This window comes from Lissotriton vulgaris, chromosome 12 (assembly GCF_964263255.1).
Source record: "Lissotriton vulgaris chromosome 12, aLisVul1.2, whole genome shotgun sequence".
Taxonomy (NCBI): Eukaryota; Metazoa; Chordata; class Amphibia; order Caudata; family Salamandridae; genus Lissotriton; species Lissotriton vulgaris.
The window spans coordinates 27,645,669-27,666,223 of NC_141700.1; the positions used below are offsets into that span (position 1 = coordinate 27,645,669).

At 47.7% G+C, this 20,555-nt stretch overlaps 1 protein-coding gene across 1 annotated transcript in view; it reads right to left on the bottom strand.

The window, feature by feature from the left end:
* YJEFN3 (YjeF N-terminal domain containing 3) overlaps positions 1-20,555 on the bottom strand; it is a 233,378-nt gene that overhangs the window by 23,490 nt on the left and 189,333 nt on the right. Inside the window, exons 2-4 of the mRNA XM_086946324.1 lie at positions 11,534-11,642; positions 1,506-1,616; positions 648-761 (exon numbers count right to left, since the gene is read on the bottom strand). Coding sequence (XP_086802450.1) covers positions 648-761; positions 1,506-1,616; positions 11,534-11,642 — 334 coding nt within the window. The remainder of the gene's footprint in view (positions 1-647; positions 762-1,505; positions 1,617-11,533; positions 11,643-20,555) is intronic.

Below are 20,555 nucleotides of genomic sequence, written 5' to 3' on the forward strand. Positions count from 1 at the left end.
AGGCTCCGCCTGCAGACATTGCTGTGTCCAAGTTTGCCTCCGGAAGGCACCCGAGGATGCCAGGGGAGGGTGGCACGGAGGTTCCTTCCAGGCCCTGGCAGCACAGCCTTGTCCAGAGAGAGGCCACGTCACACTATCCAAACTGCCTTCAAGCAGAGACAGGCAAAGAGAAACCAAGGGCCTGCCCCTGCCGGGCACATGCAGACAGTCCAGACGTGGGCTCCAGGGGGCGCTGCCAGGGGAGGTGTAAATGCTCTAATGCAGTAGGTTAGGTTGTGCTTCTTGCACAGCTTCCACCCCAGGCCCCGTCCCAGCGATACTGACCCCTGTTATAGCACCCAGCAGCATTGTAGCCAATTTCTAAGCACTCCCAATATTTCCAAAGAAATTAATTCCGGTGCTGTGCGATGAAGCGGCATCCCCAGGATCACACAATTTGTCTGAGTGAGATAGGCCGGGATTAATGTGCAGATATAACTAACAACTCCAGAGAGGGGGGGCGAAGCAGGGACTCCATGGACTGGTGTACTGTGCACCCCCACTGCCCTGTGACGTGGGCTCGCCCTCGCCCCACTGCCCTGTGACGTGGGCTCGCCCTCGCCCCACTGCCCTGTGACGTGGGCTCGCCCCCACCCCCGCAGACTCACCTCTGTCGGCAGGTAGGACAGGTAGGGGATGTCCATCTTCTCGCACTGTATGGTGAAGTCCTGGTACAGGCAGTTCTGGGTCCGCTTGGGGTAGAAGATGGTGGGTTCGTAGTTCTGTAAGGGGAGAAGACACAGGTCTGTAGAGCGGTCGTTGGTGGAAAGCACCAAGACGACAAGTGTATTGAGCATTCACCATCACAAACCATGTTGTAAATAAAGGATGGGGCGCCTGCTCTGTTCTGCAGCAGTGGACAAGGGCCAGGCGCTTCCCCAGCACTGAGGCGTGTGTACACTTTAGAATGGACGATGGGTGACGTCAGAGGCGAAACACACCTGAGTGCATGCAGTCCCGCAAGGTGTGCACCCTCCTCCTGCCATGACCTGGGGGCTGATCTTAAAAGGCTTTCCTCTAACAGGGAAATATGCCCAAGTTTAAATTTACAGCAGCTCGCTTGGACACCTGCCCCATGAAGCGACTTCATAACTAGGGACCCTACACTGCTGCCATCTCTTGCAGCCAAGGGAAGATAAAAATGTTTTAAGACAATAATTTACCTCAAACATTTCCCTCCTTTGCCCCACCCTTTCCCTTCCAATCCATTAACCCGCTCTTTCACGGATACACTCACTCATCGATACTCACTCATCGATATTCACTCACGACACTCGCTCATCGACCAAAGATTCACTCCTGCTCCGGTTAAAGCCAAGATGCCCCCTTAAATTGCTACTCTATGCTTCCACAGTAATGCGCATCTACCAGGCATCGCCAGGGAGGGGCGCTGCGAAGTAACTGGCAACAAGGGATGAACCAACAAATAGACTGAGGGGGATACACCTCTCAGGGGCCGTACTCACGTAAATCCGCAGGTGTCGGGCGCAGACCAGCCCGATGGCGCCATTCTGCTCCGGCCCGCAGATCACCAGCACCGTGGGCTGCTTCTTCGGCAGAGAGCTGAGAGGAAAGGCCTGAGGAGGACACAGGAAAAGAGAGCTTAGAGGAGCAGAACTTCTCAAGGGAACCCTACACTACCAGTTGCACCCACATTTCACACCCGTCTGGAAGTAACTCACCTGCCGTGGGTGCCCATCATTCCTATCCCTAACCATTGGTATAATTACAGTCATGCAATTCTGGAAAAGTGCGATCGCATGACTGCTTTCCTAGAATTACATGCTTGCGATCTTGGAATGGAATAGGTGAATTCAAGGTCTTCCCCACCCCCATTCCTGCAGTTTCAATAGAACATTCCAATGGATTCTACAAGTCCCCCAGATGTATACCTCTTAATCATGGAAGTACTTTTCATCGGTTTTAGTTGCAGCTAATCATCCCCCGAAGATGCAAACACGAAGCACAACCTGACTGGAAATCATCACTAGTGTCCACTCTCGACATCATGAAGGCATCGTCCCTCCACCACGAGAGATGGCTTGTACGAGTATTGAGTAACCATCTCCGAGTCACGAGCTGCCCAAGCTGCAGCCTCTTCGGTGCACTCCAAGCTGGGTTTTGGTCTGGATCTGGGTCATTGAACCTCACTCCACTCATATTGTTTTGATGCTGGTCAGCTTTGAGCTCTTAAGTTTGCAGCCAATGCTCTCGGTAATACATGCATGGAGTCAAAGACAGCTTCTCCCTGGAGTTGATATGTTCTCAATGCTCTGGGCAGCCCGCCTGCAAGCTTTTCCCGATTAATCCTGTTGCACTTACACCACTGTTTCGGTTACCCTGTTCCTTCCTTCCTGCCCAGACAGAAAATCAATCACGAAAAGTTAAATCTGGGCACAGATGAATGAACCAAGCAGAAGGCAGGCTAAGCCTTAGACGGCAAACATCCAATGTCAGGCTGGAGGAACTGCCATGAGGGTGGCTTAGCTCTTGGAGGGAGCATGGACGTGCAACAAAAAGAGGATTACAAAAAGTGGAGGTTGGTCAGTTCAGCCAGCTGAGGGGCAAGATTGATAAGAGCACTGCATAGATTGGCCGTCATCACATGCACGAGCTTTGCACAGGTGCAGAAGTGTTCCACAGCTGCCACAAAGGTCTTCTGGCTGCTACAACCCTGCACAAGAGTGGGCCAGACAAAGAATTTACCACTCCAAGATGTCTGCGCAAGGTAGCAATGGCTTCGCATGCAGGAGCTGGGAAACCGACTACCAATAGACAGAGGCGGTCTATCTTGGCCTCCCTCTTCCTGTTTTCATCCCTTGAAGTCCATCTGTACTGGGTGCTCCTCATCCACCCTGTTCCTGTTCCGGGTTGCCGCATCGCGTCCAGGCGGCCCACCTTCACCATAGAAACACTGACCTTTCCACTTGCCCAGCTCGTCTCCATGCACCCCTCTCACTTTCCCGCTCTCTCCTCACAACTCTGATTTTCTATTTCCTCTCACTCTTTTTAAAAATAACTTCATTTTTCTTGCACTTCCCTTGCATTTTTAGTTCACTAAAGACAGAAACTGACAATATACATTGTAATTCACATCTGTTTTTACATTTATCCCATGCTATTCCTCCAATTGCTTTTAGGTGGACAAGGTGCAGTTTCTTCTCTGAATTACTTCTGTCAGCTCCTGTGAACATCGGCTTTCTTGGCTAATCGATGGATAGAATTATTTTATTTTTAATGAATAAAGACGTTTCATTTCAGAAATAGCCACAAATCTAGGATTTAAAGTGTATCAATCCTGGTTTGCACAGCAGCCTCCCCAGACCTGCCCGGTTACACTGCTTGAATTTCAGTGTTACATTCCCCAAATTGTAATACAACATTCCAGTGACCTGCGTCGCCGCACCGCTGGAATACCGCCACCCTATTCCGGGATTTCCATGCGCCATTCCAGGAACCGCATTGCTTCATTTTTAAAATCTTTTCATCGCATTCTTAGAGTTTCCTCACATTTTATGCATAGGTTTGCAGTTGCATTCAAGGAAGGTGACCAGATGCAGCCTTCAAGCCGCTGGATCTGTGCAACAATGGAGTACAAAACAGTGAATGCAACAGGGTTGGTTGAATTACACAGAAAAGGGAAATTATGTGGAATAATATGTGGTTCAGGGCAAGTCACATGATAATTTCCCTGGCACAATAAGCCATATAAACTGCATTCTCAGTTTCTCAGTTTCTCAGTAGAAGGAATGGCGAGCAAGAAGGGTCAGGGGGGGCGTTCACAGATAGGGAGGGTGTTAGCTCAGCAACAGTATATTCATGTATTTGGTGACTTAGACACGGACAGCTCAGTGGGCTGAGCTCCTGCTGCAGAGATATGTATATACTGACGCGGTGCCTGACCCAAAGTTACAGCTCAGATGTCGATAGACTGAGGACGACTGGGGAATAACAACGTCTGTTTTTGCCCAGCACCAAGATACATTCAGTGTGTGTGGTCTGCGGTTCTAAAGGGCAAAGCGGTTATTCGTTTTTTTCATCTTTTTTAATAAGGTGCTAAGAGCCTGCAGCAGCTCAGTAAATATCATTCCTTTTTCCAATGCCCAAGTATTTATGAATTCGTTTTCCTAATATTTTGGAAACCGCAAGCCCATTATGATAATAAAACCCAGGCTACTGTAAAGGGCCCCGTGTCCTCGCCAGATTCTGCAGCCATGGGGCTGTGACCTGGAGCAGAATGTACCAGTGGGGACACATCATAGCTTTAGGCTCCAATGCAAACCCCAGCTGGGACCTGCTGGGACCCTCTGAGACCACGAGGGCAGCACGAGCCGTCTATTAAAGCGCCAGGAACAGTTTGCATTGGAAGTTTCTAAAGCTAGGAATGCACACATTAATAGGACGGATTGTTGATTAAAGTCGACAGGGACAGACTGGCCTGTACTGAGAGGAAGGACCTTCCCAAAAGCCCAGGACTAAAAAAAAAGTAAAAAAAATATAAAGATAGGGAAGATTTAATTGTATGACAGGCTCTGTGACTGATCCTGACCCAGCCCCACCGACCTTCATGGACTTTGATCTGCAGGGAAACCTACCATGTCATGCTTTTCTGCCATGTGACTGTCCCTCCTTACCAATGCTACCCCATCAAAAGCACAGACGGCCTGTCTGAAAAAGTATTTCAGGCCTGCCTGACATGTGACTGGCTCCGCCCAGCCCATCAGAGGCTCCAAACTGTCTGGAAGTCTCTGAGAAACAGGGCGACATCACATTTAACCTGTTCTTTGTGCGCAAATTTTTCGCGCTTTGTGGGAGTTTTTTATAAGTGGGCGGGATTTGGACGGCCGGTGGCCGTCCTCCGCACATGCCCACTGTGACACATGACGGCTCCCAGCCGTCACGAGCATGGAAGAGGTTAATAAGAAGAAGAAGAAGAATTATAATAGTGGGGCTTGTAGAACACCTAGCTACTTAGGAAGGAAGTGTCACAGCGCTACAGTCAGTTCAGTGGCAGCCACTGCATCGTCACAGATGCTCGAGCAGCAAGTAGTGAGACACGTTGTTGAACGCCACCCTGAGGTCCAGAATCAGAAGAGCTGCAGTGTCGCCAGTGTCCAAGATTTGCTGTATGCATTCAGTGGCTCACAGCAGGGCCGAATGCACTGCAGGATGGATAGAACCCCGATTGAGGCCTATGAAGTAGGCCATTGGCCTCAATAAACATAGCTGTCGGTGGACATGCTTCTCTGTGACTTTGCCAAAGAAAAGTAGCATTGAAATATGTCAGTAGGTATCAGGTTTGGTTGGGTCCAGCAACGGCTTTTTTAGGAGTGGGACTATCGTTGCATGCTTCCACCGCTGAGGAGCCTGGCCCGCTGCCAGGGTGCTGTTAAGTATCATGGAGCATGGGCGAGACAGCTTCCACGCCCGTTCCAGAATGGAGTGTGATACTGGTTCAAGTGGGAAAGTCAACGTGACAGACACGGGCAATGCAATGGGGACAGCTCCTCGAGGTTGAGCCCAGCCCAAGAGCCAGAAGCCCAGAGCGGTCATCTGAAGACTTAAACCAAACCAGGTGTTTAGGCAGGGGTTTCTCTAGACTCCGCTGGGAAGGACGTATATATGTTTGCCACCTTATTCGAAAATAACTGGGCTAGGGTATTTCAGCCCTCCTCTAATATTAAGGTGGAAGGCGAAACTCAGGACAATAAAGAGAGTGACCGTATGATGGTGAAGACTTCTCGTGAGGATTTGAGCTGAAAGAATTTTGATGGAACAGTAGTCGCAGCGACAATGTTCGATACGACCGCGGTACGATTTGAGCAGAGCCAGATAGCAAAGTGAACAATCAGGATTATATGCCCTGCACCAAAGGTGCTTGCAGTTCTTTTTGAGCCCTTCGAGTCCATTGTTGAATCACTCGGCAGATGGTTTCTGTCTTCAGAACGACCGCTAGCCCAAGGGGCTAATTCATCCATGGCACCAGAGATCCAGTTTTCCAGTTGGAGGTTGTCTCTATCAACACAACCCACCAGGGTTGGTCAACTGGAAACCAGCGCTTGGGTTAAGTTTGTGGGGGGTCACTTTAGCTCACTGGCACACCCATACTAGCTGGGCCGAAGGGTGGTAGAGACCGGTTTGGCGAAAGGAACCGATAAAGGGATAGCCAGGTGATCCGACCAAGTGAGTTTAATCCAGATTGTGCCCCTGTCTATGAGTGAGGGCGGAAACTGATTGAAGGCGCTGTAAGCCCTCCAGACCGGCAACCAAGGCCGATGCCGCTGCGTCGGCGACGTCACATTTGCCAGACACACTTAAAATTACCTGCTTGTCTTAGTAAAAATGTGTTCCTTCCCGAAGGGTGAAGTGCAACCAGCTCACCTGCTGGCGTTTAATTGTATCTTTATTTTGAATTCTTAATACATTGTGTAGTGGATTTGCTTTAAAAAAAATAATTTGATAAAGCGTTCAATCACGGTCAAGCAAACCTCAGCGTGCAACGCTTTTGTGTCTCTGTGGGGTCTTTGCCTGAATCGCGATATTTAGCTAATGAACCACTGTGTATGCATTATACAAGCACAAAGCGCCTTGTTTTATTCTCTTAAAAGAGCGCTAGATTTGAAAAAAACAGTTAAACATACTGACGCAAAACAAAGAAGCGGTGAGAATGAAGGGGACGGAATAAACATAAATGTACTGTTCCGAGGTCCTTGAAACGTCATAATCTTAAGGACCAGAGAACTGGCTTCCAACTGAACTCTGAACCGAACCTCCCTTGGTTCGGTTAAAAAGGACTTAAAATGTTAGTGTGTTCTGATAGTGACTTCAAGGTCCAACCAGTGCCGCGAAGCTGTGGTGATCATGCGGAATGATGGTTCATGCACACCTTGTTTAACCCTTTCGATGCTGATGACTAGCTCAGCTCGTCATCACCCACGGGTGTCGTGTGCTGATGACGAGCTGAGCTCGTCATGAAGTATAGACTTTACAGAATCCCAGCACAGGGGAAAAATCCCCGCAGCAGCCATGTGGTTAAGAAAAGTAAAGTTCCAATCTTGGTTGTCGTAATTCAAAAGGGTAATGCGCGCAAATCGGGTATCGCTCACTGATCCACGGGAATCGATAAAGTATGTGGTATCATGCAGTCTACAAATCCTGTAAAGATAAACAGGATTTCCCCTCGATGTAATATTTTACATACTTTTAAATGCCTTTGTGAATCTGTTACAAAGCGTCCAACTCCCTAATAATAAAAGCGCAAAGAGGACACAGCGCTTTCTGTTTGGATGAGCTGTACATGAATGTTCCCTGAATATCTCACGTTTTTTTTAATTTTAAATTCACAAGGGCGTGTAAGAATACGTCAAAGAGTAGTATAGGAGTGTGTACAAGTATCTAAGAGTACCACAGGAGTACGTAAGAGTGCGTCACTGAATACTATAGGACTACAACTTTACGTACTGCTACACGCCTTCGTGAATCGGAACAAAAGTGTGAATAGGGACGGGGCGGCTCAACACCTGCAGATGTGTAGTGGTCACATCAACACTTCTTCCAAAACACAAGAAGCACTTTAAAAGTTTGTCAAAATGTAGGCCTCGCCTCCTATAATGGCTGCCCCGGTCACTTGACGCAGGCGCGGGCCCACCCCAAAATCTGTGCATGAATCAATCATTCAGTACATTTGTAAAGCGCACTACTCACCTGCGAGGGTCTCAAGGCGCTAAAGTGCCTCCGTGAATAATGAGCATGTGATAGGGCGAAAAAGTCCCCTCTCTCCTTCTCCTCCACAGTAATTCTGTCTTCTGCCACCGGCTTCCGCCAGATAAAGACACTAATTCAGGGGTACAAAAATAGTACGCCCCAAATAGCACCTATCGGGGCATTTCAAAGCATAGCCACTCACCCCCTTGCTCCGCACAAGGCACGGCTCGCAGGAGTGGATGGATCGCGTTGAAAGTAATTGCTGCTAAGTATAGAGGGCGCTGGTTTCATTGTGCCCGGGCCGGGCCCGGTGTCTACGCGACTCCATTGTGAGCCGCTTATTTTGGGCTCATCTTCCTTAGTAAGCTCTACTTAAAGCCGACCTGCCAACTTACAAATAGATTTCACTGTGTGAGGTGGGGGCCAGTTCTTGGAGGGGGGGGGGCCTTGTGCCCCTCCCCCAACATCCATCAAGTGCACTTCCTTGGCCATCTGTGTCCCAACTTTGCTAAAAAAAAAAGGGGGGGGGGGTGTTGCTGAGATTGCTGCCCATGTCCTGAGTTGTTTTCACACCCCTTAATGGACATTCACTGCTTACAACCACCAAATAGAAGATGGAAGGTCACTCTGGAGGGGTTTCCAGCTCGTCGTCCCTGCCACCGTGTGATATCAGCTCCTCACTGGGTGACCGTGTGAAGGGAACCAAGACAGGGGCACCGTGTGAGCTGTCTGGTCTGCTTACAGACATCAAGGATGCGAGGTTCTCCGCTTCCAAGTCTAGAAAACAGGGTTCTTTTCTTGTCTGGGGCTTCTAGGTGTTGGTTCCAACAAAATATATTTCCGAGTGTCTGTAGGACGTGCTTCTGTTACTGCACCGAAATAGATTTCCTTTGCCATTGGTTGGAGTCGAGGCGCTATTAATGAATCGCAAACAATAGTCTCTTGGGGCAAATATACCAGGGGCGTAACACAGGCCCTCGCAGCTGGTGCGTGCGTGCGTGCGTGTGTGCGTGCAGTGGGTACAGGTGACTTGAACTCCCAGCAGCAAGGGGGTTGAAGACAGCTGCCTCGAGTTGAGGCCAGAGATCTCTCTACTCCTGTACTCAGTACTTTCGTTCTCGCTTCTCTGCATTGTAAGGTGCTCCGAAGTGGGACTTCTGCTGCCGCATCCGTGCTGCAAGCCACACACGCCTCGTGGTGGCTGCACGAGCACCACAGACAGAGGCCCCGCACACAACTTGGCCTTCACACCAGGACGTCTGTACGGACAGGAGGTCTTACGCCTCCGGTCGCATCTACATCCACTTCTGAGCTGAGAAAACCAGTCCCTGATGCTGGTGAGATAATGTACCTTAAAGAGCTGCACCAATATGACCGCTTTAAGCCAATGTGACATGTTTAACTCAAAACCAAGCAATATCCGGATTGATATTAAGTGTTATCATATGGATTACCAACGTGGCTAAATCTCATCTGCCATCTCCTTTCATATAAAGGGTGTCTTGGAGGCCTGGGGTCTCGACATACATGCCTGCACTCGAGCACAGCACTGCTGCGCACCTGTTTTTATGCATGTGCACGCTCACAAGGGAAATTATATATTTTTCCTGCTACTTAGTACCCGCAAATGGTGCTGCTCTGAATATCTGTTTTTAATTGTTCGGGCAGATTTGAAAGGCAGAAAAATCAGAAACTCTCAAAATAGGATGCCGCCCATTTAAAGTAAACTCTACCCTCCGCCTGCTGCCGAAATATCCGAAGCCATTCTTGCAATCCATGCCGAAGTGTGTCGCGGAAATATGACGTCACAAGAAAATCATGTGATAAGACGTTATCGCATGCCAGATTAGGACATGGCAGGAATGGACCTGGCTGTGGTAATCAAAGACCTCCACACACACGGGCAGCATGACAGCAATGCATGGGACTGAGGGGGACAATCAGAACCACTGGTCGCTCCCCAGGGGCATGCATTCATGTGTTTAGCTAAGCTCATATGTACCATTGGAGGCCAGCCATGTGCACCACGTGCCCCTAAAGGCACAGCTCAGGGCCAAATGCTAAACTACCTCTATTCGGATAGGAAGACAAGCGATCCAAAACTCACTTCTTCCTGATACCAACCTTGCGCGAGCCTCATGTCAGCATAACCAGGTTTAAAAGGAATCAATTGCAGGTTCAACAGGTGCTGCTTGGGCCTTTGCTGTGCTGCGAGCGGTGCTAGCCACAGTGAAGTGTGCACTCAGCTTAATAACAAGGACTTCTTTTTTTGGATAGTGCTTAGTACAGCAGTTTTAGTTATATCTAAGGGCTGTAAATTTACTGTTACTATTATCTAACTTAAAGTATTTTTGTTTATCAACCTCAGAAGGAAGAAAGGCTTAGTTGTTCCTGCTGCGATTTCCCCAGCGCTTGCAGATCATATAGAAGTTAGCAGCGAGTACTTCACTCACTGAGCCAACTTTCTTTTGTAAATGTTTTCTAGTATCCAGGGCTTTAAGTGGGCCGGGTCTCAAGGGGTCTGAGCACCGGCAGTTTTTTAATGGGGTCCTCGAAACGGGTCCTATCGGGCTCTGTTTTGAGTCTCTGGCACAGGCGGTCTGTTTTTTTTCCGCCTGGGACTGCCTGCTGTCACTGCAGTCTGGAAAAAAGTGCCAGCCCGATAGAGACCCATTCGAGACAGCAAGCACATCGATGTGCGCCACTCACACTACTCACTTTTCACTATGGAGAAGTAACGGCATGACGTCATGCCAGGTAAGCGTTGTGGGAGAAGGGAAATCCTTAAGAGTCATTTTCTCTCTGGATTTCCCTTCTCTTTCTGAAATGCAAGAGCAGCAACATTGTGGTAGGGTCCCCAGGGCTTTAATTGGAAGCTTTTTCAATATTATGTGTAACAAGCCATAGTTTCAGCTGATTTATCTTATGCAACTAATAACCATTGACAAAGCCAATAGTACTTACTTGTTGTAGGTGTGATGTTACTTGTTGTATCACATATCTGGATACGATGATATAAACAGCTAACTACAAGTCGGGCGGCACACTATGCTAAACACAGATTTTTAGCGTAAGTGTTTTAAAGCCACGCCCCAAATTACACTGGCCACAGCCCTCTGAGAGACCCCCCAGTTTTTTCATCCCACTTAAAGCCCTGCTAGTATCTTACTACTTCCCTTCACTAGTTGACCCGACCATCAGTTCTCTGACAGAGATATTGTACTCACTGGCGAGGTGTTTACCACTGTGAAGGACATGTCACCCACCCATTATTTGAAGATAGTTTCAATATGTGGCAGAGTGCGGCTTCCTACCTGTATACTCGTGTTAGTAAAGTCCCTTCTTATCTCAAAACAGAACAGGTTTACTTTTGCTAAATAAAAGTGCACAATTGTGACACTCAGAATGATTGTGCTTCAGTACGGCAGGCATGTAGTGGAAAAGTGCACATTTTCCGCAGCAGTGTGGCCTGTGAAAGCAAGAAGATGGCCCTATCTGCCCAAACATTGTGGGTACCATAAAGCCATACTTGTGTTGGACGAGGCTGCTCACATGCCAGGGTCCAAGAGCCATTGCACTAATGAAAGCTACACCGCTTAATGTCTGGATACAAATGAAGCGACCAGAATTCAAAATAGGAAGGCAAAATGCACCATTAGAGGTAGAGCAACGGCAAGCAGCCCCTGTAGGGGCAGAGAAGAATACAGAGGGTGCGCCAGGGGGCAGAGATGGCCGCAGAATGGATGAAGTGGTGGATAAGGAGGTTAATGGGATAAAGGCACATTCTCACCTTGGTCACAGCAATGGCACACGCGTGTCCCAAGATCTCGATCAGCTGCTGACGGCCAAACCTGTAATCCTCCAGCAGCTCGCGCTCCAGGGCCTCCGCCTCGCGTTTACTGCAAGAAAGCGCAAAGAAGACGGCGTTAAAGTGCTACGAAACAACGCACCCGTGGGCGTGTCAAGTGCAGGGGTTAGCAGTGTGAATGTGACACATTATTGTCATGGCAGTGACATGTACAAAGTGCTACAGTCGGACTCATAATTAATATTGGTGACTGACCCTACATGTACCAATCATAACTGAGCTGATGTAGACGAATGTTGCATTTCTGATCAGATGCTGCCCTCTAGCGACCGCTGACAGCTTTCACTTACATCCATGTGATTTCTGAAGCTTTTACAGTAGGATATCAGGTGCTACAACACTTGGGGAGGGGGGTGACGGGGGGGGTGGGGGGGGCAGGTACAGCTGAGCAAAGAGGCGAGAAAGCCTGAAAATTACTGGGGCGAGTCCCGAAAACATGAACACATGAACTTAAACACATTCAAGAATCCCTCCCCACCTGATGTCCTAATGACCTGGCCATGAGGGAGCAAAAGTCGAGTCAGTATAAACCAAGCTGCAGATTTGGAGAGCGCTACTTGTCACCCGTGAGGGTGTCCAGGCGCTGGTGGGGTCCACCGGATTATCCAAATAGTCATAATATATTATGCATAGCTAATATATTTGTTATTTACAGAGCTGTACTGTCGTTTGCTAAACCAGATATGTTCGAGATGTTTGTATAATGCACATTCTGAGCAGAATTACTTCAACTGTTTGTGAATTCGACACTCAGAGACAATGAGGCACAGTGAGGTAAACAGGTTTGGCTGGAGGCGAGTCTCTCAGCCTGGGGTGTGCCGCGTTTCCCTGGTCTCGAAGTCCACAACCACAAGAGAAAGAATCCTTGTTGTTGTGTTGACTTGTGTACGAGGTTCTGAATCGCTACAGTTTGTTCGATAGAGCCCACATGTAAAATAAACACAACACAAGAGAACATTTTCAAACAAAATCTTTACAAACAAAAGTTAATATTAAGTAACCTAAAATGAAGTAAAAGCGCTAAACAGAATGAAGGGAACCATGTGGATTAAAATAGATCAGGGATGCTCTCTACAAATTAAACATAAGTATGTCTGAGAGATTGCAAGATGCCCAGTTCTATACACCAGCGCGTCGTCCCGCCCAGGTCTTTCTTTTCATTCTAGCACTGCTAGTGCTGAATTAATAATGGGATAGAAAGAACTACAGCTCCCATAATGCACAGCGAAAAACTCGGCGTTGTACAGGAGAGAGATGAAAACCAAAGAGTTCTTTAGCAAATACTCTCGTGATTATGATTCAGAGCCAAGGAAAGACAGAAATACAAACTGTAGAACGGAAGGAGGAGAGATGGGACCAGCCCAGACCGTTCTGTTAAGCCAGTGCTCATCCAGGCTTTAGGCCACATAAGCAGTTGTTCATTTGCAATGGCCGACGCATTTGTTTTCAATATCATGCAACATTTATTGTACATTGTGATAGCATGTTCCTAGTTTGCATTTCCATCTATTCCTTTGCAATAGAGGAAGATCCTTCTCCTACCTCGCAGCCAAGACTTGGAACACCCTACCCCCTCCCCTCTCCCTACCCCCCACCCAGGCAATCCGCGTCACGGAGCCAATTCAGGAAGCACCTGAAGACCTGGCTCTTCGAATGATCCTCCGCCAAGTCTGACCAGCAGCCCTCCGCCACCCCCAGCACATTGAGACCCTCACAGGTGAGTAGAGCGCTTTACAAGCCCCTGATTGGTTGATTGAATAGCCGGTGCACAAGGAAAGCTTTAGGCTTTAACACAAGAGTGCACGATGATTCTTCTGCCAATTTTCTCCTTGGACACCCGGAGCATGAGGTTTATTGTTCTCAAAATAAACACGGTAGATGCTATAAATAAGCTGGTACTAGCCCTTTCCATGGGCGAAATGGAGGACGTCAAAGTCATCAGAAGCATCAACATGGCTCTGGGCTGAGCCCAACGAAGGACATCTGTGCCTTCTGTCACATAACATGTCTCCGGCAGAGATAGCATTGGGCCTGGTCTTGCAGACAGGCCCATGGGCTGGAAAAGAAAGAGGAGGATGGACACTGACGCGTACTGACAGACGGACACTGACGCGAACTGACAGACGGACACTGACGCGTACTGACGGACGGACACCGACGCGTACTGACAAACGAATACCAAATGCTCCTTGTGACGAAACCTTTGATGGGGAAAGATCAGGGATTCTGGTACTCCATACAAATGCATTGTATACATGTGAATTGCTTTCATAATGTTTACATTCTGTGTCTTTCCCTCTGTGATGATAGTATTGATCTCTGCAATTATTTTAGTTGATTACATTTATTCTGAACAAAAATGAGCTTCAAATAAATCCATCTCTTTGGATTTCTTGTTTGTGCACACTGGTGGCGAGAAGTTGCCAGAGCTGAGAGCAATAAATCAAATATGCCCGACAGGCTCTGGCGGGAGGGCACTATGGATGTGTCTACGGCGAGACAAGGACTCCGAGGAATGCTATTACCGATAAGTAATCCAGGCAATACAAGTGATTTCCAGTTACACGCAGGGAGACACGTGGGTTGTAATTTGTCCATTCCTTCCACTCTAGTTTTTTCCTAGAGTTTTATATAGCGCAAACTTGACCCGAAGATATCTGGTACACTAGTTCCTGGCCTGACTAGCCGATCAGGCCAGGAACCTCAGAAGCTCAAACTTCCTCCTACTCATCCCGCTGAAAGCTCGAAAACAAAAAACTGCGACATGATCCTTCGCCGGGAGCGCGCCCAAAATCTGGAACTCTTCCCCCCAACATCAGAACTATTCCCTCTTTTGTAAAATTCCAAAGCCAACTCAAAACCCTGTTCCTAGACCGCACCGATAGGAGCAGTCGGAGCGAGAAAGCAGACGCAGCACACTGCTTCGACCCTGGTCCCCAAAACTTCGAAACAAATCTCGCCACCACTGACCTGCACTGCGAATTGTTGTTTTGTTGTGATTCTCTGCAATTTACCTGTTGTAAAGCTCTCCGATACCCTCGGGTAAGGCCAGTGCTATATAAAACTTGTTAAATAAAAAAAATAAAAAATAGTTGATAATGGGATCCTGTCCAGGACCTGCCTTCGGGCCAAGAAGGATCTATGGAGTCATATTCAGAACCTTTGTGAAAAGATAACAAAAACAGACGCTACACAGGATGACCCCTACTTTCTGCCCACTCCTTTAAACTATAATGTCAGTAGAAAAAGTTCTAGCAGAATATCAGCCCTTCAGATTTTTATTATGCCCATGTGTGCCATACTTGTCTTGTGCTCTAAACTTGTTTTTTTGTTGTTGGCTTGTTTAATGAGGTTAGTGGCTGTGTCTTTCTAAAACAGCTAATACGTCTTGTGGCTCATGGACCAGGCCTGAGCCAGGCCTATGACCCGAGCCACGCACACACCTCGGTTGTAATGTGCAGGTTACAGAGAACATTTAAAGTACTATACATAGGACGTGAAGACACATCACAGGAGAGAAAAGATTACACACAAGCAGTGCTTAATTTGTCATAAAATGTATGTCAGTGCCCTCGTCAGGAGGCCATTGCAGCTTGAACTACCCATTACCCCTACCAGCGACAGTACCTACACAACACAACCACTTACCATCACACTCCCACAAGTATGACAATTCAGTCTATTCCAGGCCCCCAAAGCTATTAGAATGGCTTCAGGCAAGTATTAGTTCTTTGTAATGTATATTGGATTAATATACAACTGTTGTTCTCCTCATGTCTAAATTACAGTCAGCGCCACCATGTGGCAGACTGTCACAAGTGCCAGTGTTCACAATGAAGTGGCGGTGCCGAGCAGCAGAAGTCACCAGCTCAAATTAAGCCCTGCAGACACGACATGAACGGTGTAGCATATACCAGGGCCATATATCAGGAGGGTTACAAAGTGTCTCTTATATAATGCAGAAAACATAGCTCAGAATAATATATTACACGTGAGGCAGGGTTTTATACCATGTAAAGAAAAATGCATGGCACAGAGACATCCATTACAGGGAAGGAGTGGTTACAATATGACATGCACAGTGCACGCTAAGAAACGGGAGATACACAAGGCACGGTTACAAAGTGAAGAGAACAAAACACAGATAAATACATTACAAACAAAGCGCGGTTACGTACACATTCAAGGTAGCACAAGGGGCTATACAAGGAGGGATTCCAAAGTGCAGATAAGTACATTACAGACAAAACTTTGTTACAGATACTTCCAAGGTGTAATACACAGCACACAGAGATACACAAGTGGAGGTTACAAAGTGCAGCTCAAGTGAGGTACGCACAATTCAGAGAGGAGATTCAGGAGAGACTATGCTTAATTTTTTTAATTTTCTTTAAAAAGCAGCCCACGTACGACGAATTGAAATGTACAGGCAGATACCCTGCAGGTAATCTATAGATATCTCACAGGGATAACAGGGTTATGAGAAACTTTGGAAACAAACTGCAGTGCTGTATATTATGCAACCCAGTCTACAGCTTCTCTGTACAGTAATGTGGATTATTGGCATCGTAGGGCAATGTCCGGACGGCTGCAAACAGACCTCTGCTGTAGGTGCATTAATGCACTGAGCTATCCATCAGAGAGGGGAAGAAAACAACAGACAGGTAGCTATTATTAATTAAAATGATTCTTCCATGGCAGGGTGCTACTCTGAATGATTTTTTAAATACAGATTTATATAGCGCAAACTCAACCCGACGGTATTGGAGCACTTTACATGAGCACCAGTTACATTACACAAGGACCGTTTCAGTGCCGAAACACCAAAGGCCCAATGTAGGTAATAGGGAAATACTGAATTCTAAATACCAAATTTTACCGATTCGGTATTTAGAAAATCGGCATATCAGATGTAGGTAACAATTCGGTAGAAAATACCGAATTCTTAATATTCGTTATTACCGAATCGGTAATTGAGATTCGGTAATAAGGAATACCTACCCATTCATTCCTATGGGCTTGGAGGCCCATAGGAATGAATGTGAAGACATTCTGTATTACAGATTCGGTAATACAGAATCGGTAATACTAGGAGGTATTTCAAGGGTGCCAGGGTGTCCAAAGGACACCCTGTTGCATCCCTGAAATGTGCATGTGTGCACATGTGGCGCACATACATGACCTAAGGGCATGGATGTGTGCCACATGGCACATTTCAAATAGCAAAGAATTGCTTTTTGAAAGGAAATCGCTACTTACCTAAATAGCGATTCCTTAAGGCTGAGGTGCACTGTTTTAAGTGCTACCTACATTGCATTTAAGGAATCGGTATTACCGATTCCTTAAATGCAAGGCCATAAGGAATCAGTATTAAGGAATCATTATTTACCGATTCCTTCCCTACATCCCACATGGCTAAATACCGGTGGGTAACGGTGAAATTTACCGATTTTCACCGTTACCGACCGGTATTTGCCCACCTACATCTGGCCCCAAATGCCTAATCGGACTCGTAGGCGGGGCTTGATAAAAGAATGCAATTATTTGCAAACACTTTTTCAGTGAGACGTGCCCGCTCTGGTCCAACTTCCAGGCCATGGTGATCACTGCCGTGTGTTGATTTCACATGAAAGCTGGTGTGCCTCCGTCTCTGCTGGAGACAGTTTTTAGGGTCAAGCCTGCGAGGACATGCGTTAGCGCATGTGTCTCGCTTGCGAGACACAATCGTTTACAAAAAATGCTTGGAGCCCAGCCGTTGTTTACCATTTGTTGGCATCAGTGCTCCTCTTCTTTGCGGCCTTCTGATTGACGAGTGCAGGATAAACGTCACCTCCGTTCCTTACAGTGGAGCAGGGACCAAGCACAGATTCATTCAACTTTAATCCATGCCCTGATGTGATTGAGGTACTATCTCTCCCCCGTCCACTCCCCCTCCTGCTGCAGCCCCCACAGTGTTTTTTCCTGTTGTCCTTTCTTGTTGTTTGCCCATCCTCCCTCCCAGCCCTGCCATCCTCCCGTCTCAGGCAGGGGCGGCTCTAGGCTCATGGCGGCCCTGGGCAGGGAGTGTAGGTAGGGGGCCCCGGAAGAGGGAGTCCGGGTGGGGCGGAGCCCCCCGGAGCTCAGGAAGGTGTTTTAATAAAACATCCAGAAAAGGCGGCAGATGACCAGTACCTCCGGCTGCTCCTACCCTTCAGAATTCGTCTCAGAACAATAACATTTAGTAGGAGGAGGGTATTGTGACACACGATGTGGCCAGCAGTGGGTAGGGAAAAAAATAAGCCAATCAGGAACCAGGATGAATGCAGGCACGGAGGTCAGTGACGGGGGGGGGGGGTCAGGGTGTTTGGAAATGGAAGAGAACCGGAGGCCGCCAAATCCCTGCCAGGGGTCGCCACGCACATATGTATCCATCCTCAGAGGATTATTATATTAAGGATATATATTGGCGTGGTGGCCCCTGGGGTTTGGAGGCCCTATGCAGGTGCACAGCTTGCACATGCCTAAGGCCGCCCCTGTCTCAGGCATGGTGGGAAGTGCAGTCTCCCTTTCGGCAGCTGCTGTGTATTGAAATGCACTTCTGGTCGCTCTGCATCTCCTCCGAAGAAGGCTCATGTTCAGGGTTCTTTTTTCACAACTACCAGCCTGTTTAAACAGAGTTAATGTGTTTCTGCCTTCATGCAGATTCTACAGTCTGCTGAGAAAATAAGCTGTGGAGTCCAGAGTCTAAGTGAACTCGAGCAAGATCACGGATGCCTAGTGCTGCCTTTCAGGAGCTGGGAAGAGCAGCTCCAGGTACCCGGCTAATGTCTGTAGGCGGTCTATTCAGATGCTTCGAATGCAAGGGCAGGCCGGGTACTGGGTTTAACCATTCTAGGGCAAGTGCGCCCACACAGGCCTGCAATGGCAGGCTGGACACGTAGTCATGGGCGACATAGGTGCAAGTAAATGTAAATGTAAATGTACAGGAATTTATATAGCGCAAATCACCACTGGTTTCTAAGCGCTTGCTTAGGGAACCCGTCCTGGTATTCCCCTGTGAGATAACCCCGGCAGGGTATCCGCAAGGTGAAAGCCAGGCATCCCGCCGCGAGGGGCCGTTGTGGAGATTAAGCAAGCTATTGCCCAGAGTCGCAGAGTGTGAACCCGTGAATCGAGTAGGCACCGGAACGAGAATTGTCCAGCCCATGGACATTTTAGGACTCAAGACCCCACCTAGCCGGGAATTGAACCCTGGTCCCGGGCTGACCTCTGCTTCCAGGTCTGCCTCCTCTAACCAGTGAGCCACACTTCTCCACAAGTATGTATGTACAGGCCTTCAAAAGCAGGCAGGACCCGTATTTAGAACATTGTGCCAGGTAGGAAAGTGTGTGCACTTTTACACTTTATTTACAGTGGGTATGTGCAAAGAACTCAAAGGTCACACCCGAAAAAAAATTCCCCCCAAAAAATCAGTAAAACCTGGCAAAAAAAGCAAAAAGTTTAGGGAACCGCTACCTGATGAGCATCAGGTCCAATACCCCACCTGGGCTCGTTTTCCCCTTTGCGCATATGCCTCTGTGCCCTTCCCACTCCCCGTGTTGCTCTTGTTCGTGCACTGCTCTTCCCAGTGTGCCTGCCTCAACACTCAGACCATGTTGGTGCCCTCCCATACCCGCAACCAGGCCCTATTAACAAATAAAAATAAATCATTACATGATCACAGGGCTGCATCATTTTTGTAGGCGTGCATGCTTCCTGTTTATGTCAATTCAAAATGATACAGCCCTGCAACTGCATTGCCGTACTTCTTTTTTGTAATCTTTTCTTTATGCTATACAGCACCTGTTTTCGAAGCTGTACAACACCAAGAAAAACAGTGGCAGGGCCATTAAGTCTCTAAGGAGAAACCTATTGGCTTTGCCAATGCTTGTTTCAGGAGTTTCTAAAGGACCTTAGTGGGAGCACACATTTAATGGATCATCAGCGCCTCCCAGAGGCCATTGGGAGTATGACATCAGCTGCAGTCAGGCAGATATCGGCTCCGATAATTGTGCATCAGAGGCGCTTAGCGGCCAGTCAGAGCATGGCATTAACTGACGTCATGGAGGTAGAGTCACTTTTTAAGACAACAGGGCCACCTAGTGTTCAAGTACAGAAATTATTGAATTTATACAGGAAGCAGATTAATAATGGATCAGCTACGACACCCAGTGGCAGGTCAGAGTATGTTATTGGCTGTAACTATGGAGTAAACAGATCTATAATAACGCAGCAGTGACATCTGCTGGCAGGCAAAGGTATGGCACCAATTGAGCTGTTTTTCAGCCACTAGACAGAACAGAAATTTGAAAAGCCAGATCCATGTTCTCAGGTACTGATTTTTCAGGTTGTGTCCTAATTAGATATGAAACTATTTCTGGCATGAAAAGTGAAAGGTAGTTTAGTCAGTAAGGTAATATGAAGGTTCACAGACAAGTGGGCATGGGTGAAAAGTACGGCAGAGTCAAGCTAGGGCTTCTGTTTCATGTCCATTTTAGATGTTGTCAAAGAACCTTGTGAAAACCTGAGCCAGCTCTGCATGGATTAAAACCCATGATCTGCTAAAGGGACACAGGTCTGTGGAGCTGGTGTATTAACAAATTCACCCACTGTCGGTAAGACAGTGGGTGAATTTGTTAATACACCAGCTTGTGTGTGGGGCACTGGAGAGCATTGGGGTGTGCAGACCGCTGGACTCACCTGTGGAACAATATTGTTTTAATCTGTTGTGCGCTCACAGAGACAGACTACCAGCCTAGCGCTTTATGGTGGCCTCTCCGCTGAATGAATGGTGCTTTTTCTTAGGGGGTGTGAGATGTAATCTCTGTCGGCACCACGGTACGATGGGCTCTCCTTGCAGCAATGACAGATCTGTTGTTGGTACCAGAGGATACAACATCATGTCCGATGAATCGATTTTGCCTTC